General features: G+C 37.0%; 3 protein-coding genes and 1 long non-coding RNA gene across 5 annotated transcripts; 1 reads left to right on the top strand and 3 right to left on the bottom strand.

The window, feature by feature from the left end:
- Positions 1 to 61: 61 nt before the first annotated feature.
- LOC119081073 (DC-STAMP domain-containing protein 2-like) lies at positions 62 to 2,784 on the bottom strand. The gene is made up of 13 exons (XM_037189814.1): positions 2,544 to 2,784; positions 2,335 to 2,485; positions 2,113 to 2,272; positions 1,940 to 2,060; positions 1,698 to 1,837; positions 1,422 to 1,638; positions 1,206 to 1,359; positions 981 to 1,149; positions 751 to 915; positions 642 to 696; positions 390 to 584; positions 259 to 327; positions 62 to 197 (listed from the first exon to the last, which is right to left on the bottom strand). The coding sequence occupies exons 1-13, from the start codon at positions 2,762 to 2,764 to the stop codon at positions 62 to 64; spliced, it is 1,953 nt and encodes a 650-aa protein (XP_037045709.1). The 5' UTR covers positions 2,765 to 2,784.
- A 3,038-nt stretch (positions 2,785 to 5,822) lies between these two features.
- On the bottom strand, positions 5,823 to 6,205 carry LOC119079877. The gene is made up of 2 exons (XR_005088246.1): positions 6,062 to 6,205; positions 5,823 to 5,995 (listed from the first exon to the last, which is right to left on the bottom strand). It is a non-coding gene; the product is annotated as an uncharacterized LOC119079877 (long non-coding RNA).
- Positions 6,206 to 8,280: 2,075 nt separating this feature from the next.
- LOC119079878 (caspase-2-like) lies at positions 8,281 to 10,604 on the bottom strand. 2 transcript variants are annotated; one of them, XM_037187959.1, is made up of 4 exons: positions 9,908 to 10,604; positions 9,595 to 9,814; positions 8,798 to 9,543; positions 8,281 to 8,456 (listed from the first exon to the last, which is right to left on the bottom strand). In XM_037187959.1, exons 1-4 carry the CDS (start codon positions 10,037 to 10,039, stop codon positions 8,346 to 8,348), a joined length of 1,209 nt encoding a protein of 402 aa, XP_037043854.1. In that variant the 5' UTR covers positions 10,040 to 10,604; the 3' UTR covers positions 8,281 to 8,345. The 2 variants fall into 2 exon arrangements, with proteins under 2 accessions (XP_037043854.1, XP_037043855.1); XM_037187960.1 differs by having other exon boundaries at positions 9,598 to 9,814.
- Positions 10,605 to 15,189: 4,585 nt separating this feature from the next.
- Positions 15,190 to 16,058, top strand: LOC119079957. Its single transcript, XM_037188069.1, has 2 exons — positions 15,190 to 15,540; positions 15,596 to 16,058. The coding sequence occupies exons 1-2, from the start codon at positions 15,276 to 15,278 to the stop codon at positions 16,033 to 16,035; spliced, it is 705 nt and encodes a 234-aa protein (XP_037043964.1). The 5' UTR covers positions 15,190 to 15,275; the 3' UTR covers positions 16,036 to 16,058.
- The last annotated feature ends 768 nt before the right edge of the window (positions 16,059 to 16,826 follow it).

The raw sequence follows: 16,826 nt of genomic DNA, 5'->3' as shown, positions 1-16,826 counted from the left end.
GAATCGCTAAGAAAAAGCAAAATATTGGATTATGGGACATGAACTCATTGGATCAAAATATTTACAGTTCTTCCGAAATGTCGCTCAAATCACCATATTCAACCGGATTCATACAAATCGGACAAGTTCCTTTCAATAGAGAAATACATTCTTCGCAGTACTTGACTGTACAGTTCAGCGATTCACATTTCTTCAATCTACAATCAGTCTCGATTAATCTAATTTCGATTTAATTAAGTGATGTGACGGTGAACTTACTTTTTACTGTTGATGGCACATAACGTACATGTCATATCTTCGCCCAGTATCTTACGAACTATCCAGAACCTTGAAAATTGTCACGAGTAAGGGTACAATGCCAGTATATGTGAGACAACTCTAAATTTTACCGATTCAATTTCACTCTCAAAAAGTTTAGAATGGACAGATTCTTTGCTCCGGAATCGTTTCGAAATTGTTGCCGTGCTTTTCTTCTAGCGAACTTCGCGAACGAAATCCGTTTACGGATTATCTGGTTACAAAGCCAGGCGGCCCTTTCGTTTGCCTTTTCCGGATACATTCGGTTCATTATGATTTGTCGCAGTCTAACACATAAGGAGCAAAATATGGTTTGCATTACTTTAACAAAGATTCATTTTAACCTCAGTGCATAGGGTTCGAATACCAGCAAAATCCAGGACATTGCAATCAAAAACACTGAAATGAAGACATTAATGACTTGAACAACTGTCACATTAAGGAGCTTTGTACCAATTTGTACATATCGGTCTGTGTTGGGTACCGAAGGCGACGGAAGACATGGGGTTACATCTATTTTATAGCTACTTGTAGCTGGCGTCATAGCATCTACGATTCCCTTAACGATTTCCACAAAAATTCCATTACCACCGACAGTAACCGACATGAAAGGCGGTACTGAAGTTTGCAAAAGAAATATTAAAAAATTATTAACATTTTCCTAGCCTTTAGGACTGCATTACGTTCAACGTCATCATCAGCTCTTGCAGCATATCTTATTGTACTGAGCAACCAGAAAAGGCTGTAATCCGTTAAAATGATCAAAAGCATATACGTAGTTGACGTGAATAAGAAGAATCCCTGTCTCGCTATTCGAAATCTTTCTTTTCTGAGAAGCTGGAGACTGGTCAGCTGAAAGAATAGAATACGTTTGACGTGAGCACTGATACAACACATCACCAATCAACCTCAACGTATTTCCGTTTTTCTTTCCTCCTCAATGGCAGAGCAGTTTCTAGTTGTAAATCTTTGCGTTTCGCATCGAATGCTTTCAACTGTTTGCTCAAATATGTGTTGTCGTATCGGTTTCTCGATAAAAATTTCCGTTTGTACCTAACAACCCTGTAAAACATACAAAGTTGTTGCTGACGTGACGAATTCGATATTGTTACTCTAAAATCTACTTCGAAATAGTCCACAGGAACATCAGACAGGAAATAATATCCATCCAAAAGCTGAAAACGTAAATGAGCGACGCTTGTTTCCTGATGTCAGCAATAATTTCTTCTTTTATGGTGGCCAACGACTTCGATGAATTGGTTTTGAAGTTGAATGAATGCTTAGTGAAAGTGACCGAAACGTAAAACATTTTATGGATTCTATCAATGAATTCCTCAAGATCTAAGAGATGACAATTATAAATTGGATGCCTTTGTATGCATATTTGTAGTCCAATATACCTTTCAAGACAACGTCAATGATAGAATCGCTAGCAAAATCCACAAGCCCGCACATTAAATCTAAAATTTTCAAATTGAAACAAATCGGTTGGACCAATTCTGTCACTTTGCACACAACGTCCAGGGGGCCGAGAGCCTTGCTAATTGTTAAGACGTAAAATGGAGAAGGTGAATGGATCGAGGGTTAAAAAAAATATTTAATCGTACGAAACAATATGGGAACCAATGTTCTTTATACAAACCTACAATCGGCTGCACCTCTTTCCAATGCATCTATGCATCGTTGAAAAGGACTTCCCATTTTCTTATTGCACATAAATACAATTTTTCCCAAGAAATTGAATGCCTTCTTGATGTTCCTAACTGGATAAAATGTTTTTGAGATAAAGCAAACGCGACAACTGTTTCAGATTACCGATTTTGGTTATAAGTTCTTTGATCCTAACGAAAACTTTTCGAACTTTTAGCAATGATCTCTTGATTTTACTGATAACGTCGGTGATTGCCCTTTTAATCGTTAGCATCGGTTCTTTCATCATTTGAAAAATTTCTCGAAATGCTGTTTTCAGTTGCTCCTGCCAGAAATGGTTTGGGAAAAAATGTGAAAACAGACCTGGAAATTTTGCAGTTGCAATACTTCACCACAAGACAGACTAGCTGTTAGTACCCCGATATTTTCAATTACATTCGCAGCCGGACCTGATAGTGTTATTAAAAATACATAAGCAACTAGCATTGATCGTCCCCGTTTACTGCACACTTGAGGTAACATTAACAGCGTTACGCATCTGAAATTTTTTCCAATTACCAATTATATTAAAACTCCAATCTCATCGCTGAACGTACTGAACATTTTTGCTGTATGCCAATCCGAAGCATAAAAACAAAGAAATTGCTGAACTGAGCCAAGTTGCTAGTGTCAGAGAAACGTCCATCTGTGTAATCATTATAAAAAAGGTCAAATATGATAGGAATGCGCCGAATACGAAACCAATTAGCCTCTTATACGCAATCCGGAGGAAACAAATTTGTATTAATTTCTTGGCGAAATTGCAATTGAAAAACATTTTGAATTTCCTTTTATTGACTTGTGTTTGATATAACCAATAAGTAAACTACTTTGATTGCCTTTCACAAACGGCAATAATGTCCATTTTTATTTTAACAACATTAACCTGTCACATACGGTTATTCATCTGCTATCGATAACGATAGCAAAACTGACAAGCTCTCGGTATAATATGGTCCTTTATATAGAAAAATGCATGGAACAAAAATTGAAGTACAAGATTTAAAATCAACAGACTAAAAGTACTTTGATAGAATTGAAAACATCTGAGGAGGACGCTTTTCATTAGTCTATTGAGTAGTCTTCGTGGAAAAATGCACCACCAATTACAAATATGAAGCTCGGTGGACGATCAAATGTCTACATTTTCAACAATCATGGGAACATTTATGCCGTGTAGATTCGCTATTGCAATTATTCGAACTAAATATACCAGCGCAGGTGTCGCACTTAATTGCTCGAAAACCATTCAATTTTCTGCAACACTACCACCAAGGCTGGTGTAGTCGTAGCGTCGGGTAAAACGATAAATTAGAATCGACTTCTGTTCACAAAATATTAACAAACTGTGAAAAATTCACAGTTCGTGCTCAAAATAGTTCACATCCGTACTCGAACTGTGTATCATTTGTTCACATGTTCTTGGTTTCTGTGCACATTTTGAGTTGTGTACACAGAATGTGAACACTCTGTACGCCTGACTTTTTCCGTGTACAGAATGTGAACACTCTGTACACCGGAATTTCTTTTGTAAACAGAATGTGAACACTCTGTGCTCTGGAATTTTAGTGGACAGAATCTTCATTTTTTGGCCAGGTGGGTAGTTCTTTCGCTAGCTCCATCGAGTCGTTAAGTGTACAAACACAAACCACGTAATTCATCACGTGCACGGTGGGGCTGAACGAATTTTAAATAAGCATGTCGGTTTCTATCTCGGTTTTTTTCATAGCTGAGTTAGGGGAGGCGTGTACTATTCAACGGCACATGTTGCAGGCGCAACCGCTGAGCCTTTTCTGAGAAATAGGAATATCGTCGAGTGGACCGCGGAAGTTGCTGGACCAGTGTTTGAAACTGGAATCGGTAGAGGGTCAAATTCTAAGATCAACCATACAAGAATTATTGCTCTCGGCCATTTTGGTTGCAGAGCAACAGATGCTGAAAGTCGCACATTTATACCTTCTTAAAGGGGTGATGTCTACACAACAACTGTAAAAAACCATTTTATACAAAATAGTACTCTATTTAGCAGCTGTCGACTATGATCACTTTTGGTTGAAGTGCGTTGCCTGTATTTGTTTTAGTGACACAGTTTTACAGTTGAACGGTAACACACATTTCTTAAGTAAAAATTACTAGGTGACGGGAGCAAATTCCAAGATACCGATCAACAGATTAAAAAGAAAATTGTTGAGAAACGTTATATATTACTGCAATAGTACAGTATCTATGACGTATACCATGCTTTACCAGAAGGTCTGTTTCACAAGCTTTAAGAGATTCAAGAATTGAGGGACTACCACTCCTACAAACCGTTTGACACGTTTCCGTGATGTTGCATGGAATACAATAATTTTAATTGCCCTATTACCCATAGTTATTTCTCGGACGCCGTGAGATGATTTCGTAGAACTCCATTGTGTGTCGCTAATGGATATTAATGCACTCACCTCAACGTCTTGATCCCCACATACGCGCCCAATACAATAACAATTTTGGAATGAAAGTTGAATGTTATAAGGATCGGAATCAGGTCAGGTCGACCTGAAACCTGAGTCAGGTCACCTGAACCTGATTTGACCTGAAACCTGATCTTTTAAATTTTGACCTGACCTGATTGACCTGAAAACCTGAAAACCTGATTTTGAAAAAACCTGAATTGACCTGGTCAACCTGAATGACCTGAAGAATAAATATGCAGAACGTGCAGTTCAGCTTTTTCACTATATTATAAAAGCTGCATGTAAGACATCTGGTTTCAATTTTTGCCGCAAAATGATCTACTAAACGTATGCTATATTGCTATAAGCTAGTTTCAATTGTAGATGTTGTCTCTTTTCAATAAATCTCATTGTGATAGGTTATAACACCTTGAACAATAAATTCTATCCCTCGATGTAACATCGAGGGATTATAAAACGTGTCATTTACGTTTGTAGCTTAATGAACTATTTCATCAAAAACTACGAGACGTCAGCACCAGCACCTGAAGCAGTTTCAGCTTCTGACCTGCCACGAAAGATAAAACACCCTTCCACCAATGCAGAGAATATGGATGGCAAGGACGATGACCTCCGAAAGCACTCATGCTCAAACGATCGAAAACCACCAAAGCATCAACTGAATTCAACAAATACATCAATCGGCCATTATTTCACGAAGAAGTCGATCAGATCGAATTTTGGAAGTGAAATCAAAGAGACTTTCTGGATTAAGTGCGATTGCAAGAGATTTCCTCCCAATTCAATTTGGGTCTGGAACAAGATTTCACTAAGGGAGTGCACATCGTGACGCCCACTTGTGCATCACTGCAGGAAAAAACAATCTCAGCGTTGATGAGCGTCAAGTCCTGCTACAAAGATTTAAAAGCTTAGTTCTTTAACATCTGACTAATCTTTACACATTAGCAAACTCACGCTTTAATTTTCTTGAATACATAGCTGAGCCTTCTTTTCCTGTTTTGATTTCGGTTGTTCTTTCACAATTTCATTCAACAATTATGGTCAAAGATTGATTGCTCAAATTTTACATAAGATTTAGAACTCACATTACAAATCTAGAGAAATCTTTTTTGTGGGTCAGTAAAGAGGTCGGGAATGTCGATAAATTACTGTTTTATAGTGAAAATTACGAATTTACGATCAGGTCATTCAGGTTGACCAGGTCATTTCAGTTATTTCAAAAATCAGGTCAGGTCAGGTCAGGTCAGGTCATTTTTTGCGAAGCAACCTGACCTGACCTGACCTGATTAGATAAGCCAATTTCAGGTCACAGGTCAGGTTTGGTCGACCTGTTCCGAGCCTTAGTTAATTTGGCGGAATAGAATCAATTCAGAGATGTTTTTGTGTCGATCAAAACTTTATTATAAATTACAAATTCATAATCTGAAAATGAGGTTAAAAAATTAATCGAATCAGTGCTGCTTACGCCAAGTTCACTGGAACGCATCGACAGTTCTCCAAGTCTGTATATGAATCACTATCACAGTGAATGGCACATGGAGCAATCCTTCCTTAATGGCACGAAGGTAAGAAAAATCATTTCAGCTAAATTATTAAGTATGTTGTGTTGATCTTACTTGCACTTGCAAACTCTGCTAAAAGAAGGGTAAACAGCCCAGTAAGGTATTGAAATAAATTCATTCTTTAAATATTAGCGAAAATTAGCAATTAGTCAACGAGTCGGATTGTTGTGAAGATACTGAATGTTGAATGCTGAATGACGAATCCATTTCTCAATTTCTTCGAATATCGCATTAAGGAAACAACTGTTCAAATTTTCGATTGTTAACTTAGCAATACTACGGACAATTAATTATTATGTACACATAACTTACATATTGTTGATCTGATGAAGTACCTGCAATATTCTAGGTTGTCGTCCACTGACCCCAATTCATATCGGAACACGTTAATAAAAATTGATTTCGAATAAAGTTATCAATTCAACCTATTCCGATAAAACTAATCGACATCCGTCGAATTTGCATTTACATATCATGGAGCTCATTATTACCTTCCAGCCAACGAATTTCAAGCATGAGTGGTACTCTAAATACAGTACTGAAACGGGAAAGTGTACCGAACCAATTCTGGCACTATAAAAAAATATGTAAACATTTTTCATAGAAAATAGTACTCTATTTGGCAGCTGTCATGTCACTCGAAGCACTTTTGCTTGAAGTGCGTTGTTCAAGAGCATATGCTGTTTCATGACGAAAATAATCGTTCGAGAAGTTATTTGGAATCCAACACAGTTGGACGAATTGATCTTTTAGAGAATGTTTTCGATGATGCAACGAGAGATGTCCAGAATCAGCCTGTAAACAATTTACTAAACATATATGTATAGGGCTATATAGTGATGAGTTATTGCAGAAAATATGTAACTTATATTTTAGATTTAATTATTTTTGATTTAATTCGAACACTCAATAGGATTGGAAAAAATCGTCGAGTATTCGGAACTGATCTCAACGCGGCAGCCCCAAAGGCAATCACACGATTTGAATTTTTTACATTTTCCTCGAATTATGCGTAGTATTTTTTATGTCTTTGGCATAAATTTCAGAATTTTTCTCGTAATTTATTCCCTCAGGATGAAAAGCTGTATACGCATCTGTTGTCGACAGTATTTTTTAGACACTTTTGATTGTCGCCCTACAACCCGCGAAATTGCATACATAAATTTAATTTTATTTCATAAGTAAGATCGGTAAACATAAAACTTCAATTTCAGTTGGTTGAATATGAAAATATGAAAACTCAAAATGCGTCGAAACTACTCGTGCTTGAAATTCTTTGTGTTAATTTTGATAAAGTCAACTGCTCATCTCTATAGGCCCTTTATTTGACTTTCGATCTATAGAATGTTATGATGGAAGAGAAAGAGATATTTTGACAAGTATCCCAAGGCAAGTTATAATAACTGTCGAAATTAGCGCGAAGCAGCTTCAACACGTAACATTTTTTGAAAGCTGTCACTATAAGTATACGACGCCTCAAAATTTCAGCAAAAAGCAAATGTTATGTCGTCTATGGATGAAATCGTCGTGGTTCGGGTTGTCAAAGTTCGCGTTTTCAGTTATTTGGAACAAACTATTCCCGCCTGTGACGTCATAACGTCATTTATTTTGGTCACAGTAGCTTTAAACTTCTAATGTTCTAACCGCTGATGAAGTTTGAGTTTCCAATTTGTAAAGAAAATTGCTCAGCTTCTAAATTTTACATCGGATTTCTATAGAAACGCAAAGACATCCTGGGAACGAGTTTCACTAGTTTACACACTTTTTCCATCAATGGCCCTACTGTCCGATCTTTTACTAAAAAATCGTCTTCTTTGATTTGTATTGTTAATACCACAGCACTGATACTAGCATGAACATAGAAAATTTTCGGAGGCTGATGAAATCACAGTAGGCACTGCGTTTCTGTTATACAGATAGATGACTATTGTTTTCGTTGTATGAGTTAAAACATACAATACAAACAATCCTAAGCGGCAGCTCGTATCCTTAAAGCCTCCAAATTTGACACTTGTCAATTCAGTGTTCATGCTAGTAGCAGTGCTGTGTTAATACATATCGTTTGTAAACATTGGTTGCTTTGTAGATATATTCGAAAAAACCTTGCGGGTGTATCTCAAGAAGCACCGACTCAGATATGCCCATCTTCGAACTTAGCCTAATTTTTTGACTATTCGTGGCGTCTGCTTTCTGTAATGGCACAGAAATGCTCCCTAGAAGCAGTGCTGTGGTAATTGTGGTAATGACAATGAAGCTAAAAAGACATACTGCAGAACAATTTTTTATTTAGGAAAATTGGCAACTTCCATATAATTAAGTAGAGCATGTGGCTTTCATTTTATTTTGTTAGATTTTGGCATGGCAATCGAAAATCTTTATAACCTAAATCCCTTATTTCCGGTATCTGTCCAGCAGGGTTTCTATTGTGCTCGTTCAATTTGTCACGTACCTGGGAATAAAAGTTGACATTATTTACAGGTTCTGGTATTAAGTTTCTCGTATCTTTTTACTGTATCTAAAGTTAATGTTAAGGTGGAGTTGCGGTTAACATAACCACACATTTAATCAAAATTCATTAACTTTTGTTAATATAAATAAGTTTAAGCACAAAATTCAAAGACACAAAATGTGATCCTGAGTTTTCTTGTTCTATATGTGGTCTTACTACTTAAAGCGAAGGATGTCCCGTTTTGATTATTCGAGTATTTAACTTACTTACGATAATAAATCAATAAAGCAGATGTGTGGTTATGTTTCCCGGAACCTTCAATTAAATGTGTTAAAATATACCTCTCTGAGCATGTTCATCACAGAAGTATTTTCAGCTTTCTCTTCAAACACTTTTGTAATATAGTGAACCAGCCACGAACCAACTTGATCATTTCTGGAGGATGGCAGCCCAGGAACCTGAGAGTGTATTATAACTGTGTCAGAAATGGCTCCCTCCTTGATTTGATCATTTTCCTCTACGCCTTCCGATTTCGTAGAAGAATCATCATCGTTGTCTGCTAACGTGAAGTACGCATCACCATCCTCGAAATTTCGACATGCTTGGATAATAATGATTTTTGGTTTGCCTTTCATGCATGGAAAATTCTCATGGTAAAACTGTTGCACGATGTGCTTGTTGATTCGTACAAAATTCCCTTCAGATGAGTATATTTTGTCTTCCATGCCGTGACTTCCAATGAATAAAATACAAGACTCGGCTTTAAAGAGCCGACACGCGTCTTTGAAATCGTTAATTTGAAGCAATATGTCCTCTCTCGAGTAGTAAAGCTTTTCGTCAACGTCTTCCGGAAACACCTCATAACCCAATTTCGGAAAGACACTCTTAATGTTGCTCATGTCAATTCTAGCATTTTCACGGTTGTGTATTGCATTCTTGAAGTGAACAATGTTGATTGGCAGAATAAATCTTTTTCCGTTCCCTGAAAATTTGTAATGGTTGCGAATTCTGTTCTCCTCATCTACTGGTGATGGTTGAACACATGAGCTTAGTCTATTTCCGTCACAGTTAATTGACAAGGAAGTTGCTGAAATAGGCATTTATAAATTTTATGAATCTAACATCTGAGTCAACTCACCACCTAATTGCTCATCTTGGCCGTTATTAACCAAATAGTTATACTTTTCAGGGTAGTTCTTCCGTGTTAATTCTGAGAGTAGATCAGCCAATCCGGATTGGTTTGTCTCTTTTAGATATAAAAACAGCTGCCTGAACGCTCCCACCCTTGTTCTGATGATCTTGTAAAACTCAGAATTTTGTGAAGGCGCACCTAGATGGGCTTGGTGTGGTAGGCGTACCTGAAAACATGTATCAGTTCCATTATCTCAAAATATCGCTTAAAATCAACATCTTCAAAGTTTGAAATTATGGTTTTCACGAGATTAACTTACAAGGCGATTATACTCATGATCTGTAATGGTGTTTTCCGTTAGAAACTTGGACAGAAAGATTTCGTCACAATTTGTATCAGAGATAAGCCTTGCAAACATATTATTAATTATGTTTTTCTGCCAGTCATCCATCTTTCGAGCACTTGACTGTACGCCTTACCTGCAGTTAGTCCTGATTAAAATTAAGGTTATGAAAGAACAGGTAAAGACCTCTCAGTTGATCAGAAAGGCGTTCGAACCCAAATTTTCTAGTAGCTCCTCCATCGTCTACGAAGGGAACGTTATGTATACTAAAAGTTTAATATGGAAAAAATCCTCTGAATTGGTCGAATTTGGGTGTCAGTCGCCTTCCTGAGTGGCTTATATAAAAATTCCTGTTATGAAAAACGATAAATGTGGGTAGCAGATTTTCTTTGTCATATCTTGAGTCAATTTGGACGAATTTTCTTTTTTACATGCGTGAAATTACATTTCTGACCAATCAATGTCTGACATTGTTTGCCACAATTACACCGAATACTAAATTGCTTTCAAGCGTGAATACAATCTGTGAAACATGAATTTAAATTTAGTACAAAATAAAAAATTACAAATTGCCCTTGATTCGACTCCTGTCCCCACTGGGATACGATCCGGTGACCTCTCGATTGTCAGTCGAGTGCTCTACCGTTCTTACCAATGTGACGGGCAAAATGTAATTTCTCAAATGGCTACATTCCTGAGGTTAAGTTCGAAAATGGACTATGTGGTTGTGAGCAAGGCTGTATACTTTGGGGAGGTCACGCAGATACAGATACGCGGGTTACACACCACAGTTGATGATAAAATGGCCGATTTCATACAAAAATTCACCTACTCTGATGATTCTCGTCGTCTTGATGATGTGGTAAAATTTTTTACATGTAAAATCATCAGAAGTGGTGTGTTCCCGCGTATCTAATAAAATGGCGATCTGCGTGACCTCCTCAAAGTATATAGCCTTGGTTGTGAGAATTATCCCAGAAAAACAAATGAAACAGCGGAAATGTTGTGAATTGGTGATCATAGTTAAGCCGGTTAATGATATGACATGGATGGTATACAAGCGAAGTTGAAATCCACGGTAACTTTTCATCTAACATTAAATGCACTAAGATTCGTGAAAATAAATGCATACAATGTATTAAAGATATGCCGATGCCACAGCTGTGTATAATCGTCTACTATATTATCAATATTTCATACATTTTCACTTTGACCAACGCACTTCAAGTAAAGGTGATCACTGATCATATTGGTCAGCTTCCGTAAGTACTCTATTTTACATGAAAATATGTTTAAAGTGTTTTACAGTTGTGGGACACACTGTCTAGGTGTCTAGTTTCAGTACCCTACTTAGAGTACCACTCATGAAGTGCGTTGCTTTGACCAATATCTGCTTGACACATCGTCTGTCAAACGATTGATATGTAATTAGGGTCAATGTAATGGGAGGAGGTAATGCCATATATAACCATCAGATCCATGGTGCATTTTATGTTTTAAGCAGCAATTCATTTTTTTCGGCGCACTAAATATGTGGATTCAGTCAAGGTTCTGAAAGGACAGGCAGGAAAGGACACACATGAGTTTATACTCAGCTACATCATCTTTTCTTCAAGAAAAGTGACAGAAAACATAAAAAAATCGACAGCTCATTGAGTGAAATTCATCACTCAAAAAAGAACACGATGAGTTTATCACTAAGGCAGTGACACCGATATTTTGAAAAATTTGAAGTCATGTTCAGTTTGGTTGCATATCTAAAAAAATATTTTCTTCAAACTGAATTTCACGTCAAGTATTTTCACACAGTCTGCATTTACAGAATCTGGTGTCGCCTTCGTAGGTGTCTTAACCAAAGGTTAAAAAAAGGTTGTTGACCGAGGTCTATATAGTGGGGAGGTACTGTCATACTAATGACAACTTTTTCTACAGTAGCTAATGAGTTTCACTTGAATTTCACAAAATATTGTGATGTTCTCAAAACATATGAACCGAGCTTCTATGCAAGTTTTTGTTTTAAATATGAGTTAGAAAAGCCTCTGCTTCGACATTTGCTTCAAACACCACACATTTTATTCTGTTGTGTATGACAAGACTTCCTTATTTGATCGACATTGGTCTTAATAACCAGTTTTTTCAGAACCTTGGATTTAATTGCGAAACTCCGTACTCCGTACTACCTTGCACAAGGTGGTGTGATTTATTTACTACTTTTAAACACTTCGCTATTGATGCAAAGTTTTGATATTTAAATTCTGAGTTATTTTATGTTAGTTATGAGTCGTCAAACACACAGTTAACAAACGTCACTACTTACGAAATTTTTTATTTAAAATGAAATTATCAAAAAAATCAGTCAAACTTTTGCGCCAGCTGCCATGCACACAGGGGCGTACGCTACCTGTTGGCACATTAGGCGCTCGACACAGAAATTTTTTATGGACCCTACGTCCATATAAAAAAGCTTTCGACCCTTTCCTTTAGGCGACACCCGATCGCATACTATGGCCAAGTGTCATTTGCAGATCAACTTTTCTTTAAAGGGTCAGTCGAGTCGGGATTTTGTAATAGTATCGTATGTTTGGCTGGCCGTAAAGTCTACATAAATCTGTAGTTTTAATTCGATGTGATATATACCGACCATAATTTAAAATTTATCATTTTTGTGATATTGTTTGTTCCATTCATTTTATTCGCTCTACATGTGTCTCATTAAATAAGAGCAACGACTCCCTTTGAAGTCACTGCACTTTGCATTTCTTCTGTTCAAACATGTGGCACGATGTGAAATGAATAAAACTGGCAGTTTTAGGCTGAAGAACACAAAACAGTTTAACTACGATGATTGTAGAACGGTACTAGATTACTGCGCAACTTCACATAGGAAATTTTGTTGAAAAGAACAATTTTTATGACAAACATATAAGACTACCTACAAAAATTAGCGTATAGTCAACATACTTTCAGTTTTATAGGTCTAAAAAATTCTTGGACTCCCCTATCGAGTCACGGGCCTGGGTACGCATATAATCATAACCATGCTTATTTTAAGTGTGTTGAGCGCTTCACAACTCGTACAGACAACTTATAAATAGAATCATTCGATGCGGTGCACCAATAAACCAAGACTGTTATCAGTTCATAATAAGCCCAGTACGAAAAAAAAAAGATGAAAAAGTATAGGAACAAATATCAATAAATTGTAATGTATAGTATTAAACAGAAACAGTACATTTTCTTCGACCAATAACTCCTTACAAAGAACGTATATGTGCTTATATCCAAGGCTGTACATTGGGGAGGTCACGCAGATGCAGATACGCGGATTACACACCACGTTTCATACAAAAAATTCAGAACGTCATACAAATTCAATTTTGGTGAATCTGTTTGTATGGAAAAGGTGTGTTCCCGCGTATCTAATAAAATGGCGATCTGCGTGACCTCCCCAAAGTATACAGTCTTGCTTATATCAACACATTTTATGTTATGTGATTTTTTTGAAAATACAAGGATGTGCGTGGAGCAGTCAAATTCATCAAAATCAATCGATTAAGATGGCTCGGTCATGTACAAAGAATGAACGAGGAACGTGTACCACTGAAACTGCTAAATACAAATCCCGATGGAAGACGCAGACCAGGAAGACCAAGAGCGAGACGGAAAGATTCAATTGAGTCTGATCTAAAAGTACTAAGAGTGAGCGACTGGAGAACGTTGGCGCGGAATAGGTCCGACTGGAGAAGATTGCTGGAAGAGGCCAAAACCAATGGTAGGTTTTAGTGCCCGCCTAAGTAAGTAAGTAAGGGTGGAGCAGGAAAACCAAATTGACAGAAATTCGTATAAAATTATGTTTATAGATCAAGATCATTTTCATTATACGGTACTTGTCAACGTAACCCCACTTAATTTTTCGTCAAGTAGTCCTTAACCTCAATTAATTGACGTTAACTGCGTTCAATTTACTGATTTTTATATGAAAATCGATATTCATTCGATATTTTTCGACATGTCTGACAGTTGGGATCGTGTCTGACGTTTACAAGGTCATGAAAATGATCTATTGAATAGACTTCAATTTTCCATTACAAATAAGTTTCAATTAAGCAAGAAACTAACACGAAAATCAGCTGAAAGGTCTTACATTTAGTATTCCCGCTCTATACCAAACCCTTTTAAGCCAATTTACTACCCGAGCCGACCATTCAACATCCTAGATTAACAATTTTCATACGATTTAGCAACAAAATCGGAGCTTTCACAATTCAATAAAATTTACCCCGAATTGAAGGATTCTACACGTAAGCGTTCTTCGCAAACGAATAGTAATTGCAACAAAAGGATTAACAAATTAAATTGACCTACTGGTTAACAGGATAATTCAATTTCAGTGAAAACGTCAACTCAACACTCGACATCCTAGATTGTAAACGATCAATGCTGCTCATCGAATTCAGTGTTTCTTCACAACAGATTTGTTTACTGGCTTCATTGACAAACTCAAGTAAAAACAAAAATACAGCGGTTTTCACTTTACCGAGATGAGTGTATTAGTCAATTTAAAATATTTGTTGATGACCGTTGAACGACATTTTAATCTAATTTGCCTGATTTAATTTTAATCTTGTATAGCCTTTCGATATCTACGCTTTCCATTCTCTCCATTGGTCGTGTCGTCTGTAGTCTTCATTATGTTTTTAGTCCATGGTTTATTCGTCACTCTCACGATGAGTCCTGCCCAATTCCACTTCAGAGATGCTACCCCATTCGTTATGTCAACTACTTTCACTTTTTTCGAATCCACTGATTCGTCATTTTATCCCTTAGCGGAATATTTCAAGCATACACCGTTCCATTTTTAGCACTTTTAGCTGTTGTTAATGTTGCTTTTGAAAATTAGCATAAGTTTTTCGAACGCTGCAAGCGTATCACCCTGTAACAATTAAATCTGTTACTTCTTTTTTTATACAATTACCTGGTGTTTGATAATCTTTCACTAAACATACATTTTGCTATGTAAGAAAGTACTAGTTAAAACGCAATCGCTTATTTTTGTCATCGCTGTCGATAACAGATGACTACACAGAACATAATAACAAAAGATTTTTTTCACCTGGGATGATCCGCTTTCCTGCGTAGTTACACTGATGGTACATGTATCGAAGCTACACATACACCTAAAGCAGCCAAATCTTGTGTAGAAGGGATTAATTGTCTGTTATCTGCGTTTCTTTTTTTCAATTTTTTCTATGCTCTGTTATTTTGCAAACTGTTCGTTTTGAACAAGGTTACACAAAAACACATACTTTTTCAAATAGAAGTGATTCTGTCTAATACTTTAGAAATGGCATTGTTACTTGAAAACTATTATTCACACGATTTTTTCAAAACAATCCCAGAATTGGGTTCGGCTATCGATAACTTTGTCGAGAGGAAAATTTACCTGCTGATAGACCAACTTGGCCCAATCTTCCACAAGCACGGTGTTAACCGAGACTATGGATTAATTCTATGCCATCGACACTTTGATATCGAACATAATGAAATCCTCGTGGAAGTGTTGAAAAAGGACCACCGCGTTAGTGTTGCTACGCCATGGAAACTTAATGGTATTTAGTTTACTTTTTTCAAACATAGTTGAAAAAATAATTATGTTGCCTTTAGGGGGCAAAGTTATACCTAGTGAGGACGAGACACTCGACGTCGTTCGCGAGGATGCTGACGTGCCTTACGTCATCCCACAAACATGGGGATTTGATGACAATGCAGAACTAAAGGCTTATGAATTCCTCGCCTCCAGAATGGAATTAGGCACACAAAAGCCTCCTCCAGAGTTCGTCGCTGAATTATACGAAAAGCTGAAGCAACTTGGGTGCGAGAAGATTTTCGGGCTGCGTTTTATCGGCAACATGATTGGCCGTGTCTCTTGCGAAATAACTCCAAAAGGTAAACGTGCCAGTATTTTGAGTTTTGATGGCAAGGATATGGACAAGACAAAAATGTTTCAAGTTGTGTTCATGTTTTGCAAAGAAGATGGCATGGGCTTGTGTGAAGATTGCTCCAGTTCTTGCACTGGAGATACAGTTTGTATAAAAAGATATTAAACGAGAATAAATAAAAATTCTATGACATGTCGACTTATATTCATTATCCAATTGAACAGGTATTTTACGATTCAACGACCAGTTTTATTACGCTCCATGTCCGCTTAAACTCTGCGACTTTACTCTGCACATTGCTCACCGAGCTGACTTGTTGAAATGACAACAATTTCTTCAAAAACCATTCAGGCTTCGCATCCCGTAGAGGGCAGTCAGGATAAAAGGCATTTCCCAATTCGCTAGCTGTCACTACTACAAACAAGTCAATTGAATTGAATTGAATTTATTGACACCGCCAAAGACTGGCTGAATATATCAGTTTAAAAACATAAAAACAAATTTCACGTTAAACATTTAAAATCATCACAATTCACGCCGTAAGTGTGCCTAAAATTTGAATTTTAAGTGAACGATTCGATGAAAAAGTGAACCGAAACATACATTTCAACGCTTTCTTGAATGAAAATGACGCGACGTTAGAAAGACCTCCGCACTTTCCATTTTGAATTTCGACCGCACTTACGGCGTGAATTTAAACATCTCCAATAGGTTTGTTCCAAGTAACTGTAAACATCCGAACAACGACAATTTCATCCACAGCAACGTCGCTTACGTGATATTTCAAACAAATCGAGCAACGTCGCCTACGCGATTTACACAGAAATATTATTGCGGTTATGGTTCTGTGGATGAAATTTTACAATTCGTATGGCCTTGGAACAAACCAATACCTAACTTTTCGATCTTCGCACTTCGGACTTTTGTTCATTGATAAGTCTTATCAGACGAACAAC

Source organism: Bradysia coprophila, unplaced genomic scaffold (assembly GCF_014529535.1).
Source record: "Bradysia coprophila strain Holo2 unplaced genomic scaffold, BU_Bcop_v1 contig_350, whole genome shotgun sequence".
NCBI classification, from domain to species: Eukaryota; Metazoa; Arthropoda; class Insecta; order Diptera; family Sciaridae; genus Bradysia; species Bradysia coprophila.
Note: the sequence above shows the minus strand (reverse complement) of the source record. Positions and strands in the feature narration are given on the sequence as shown.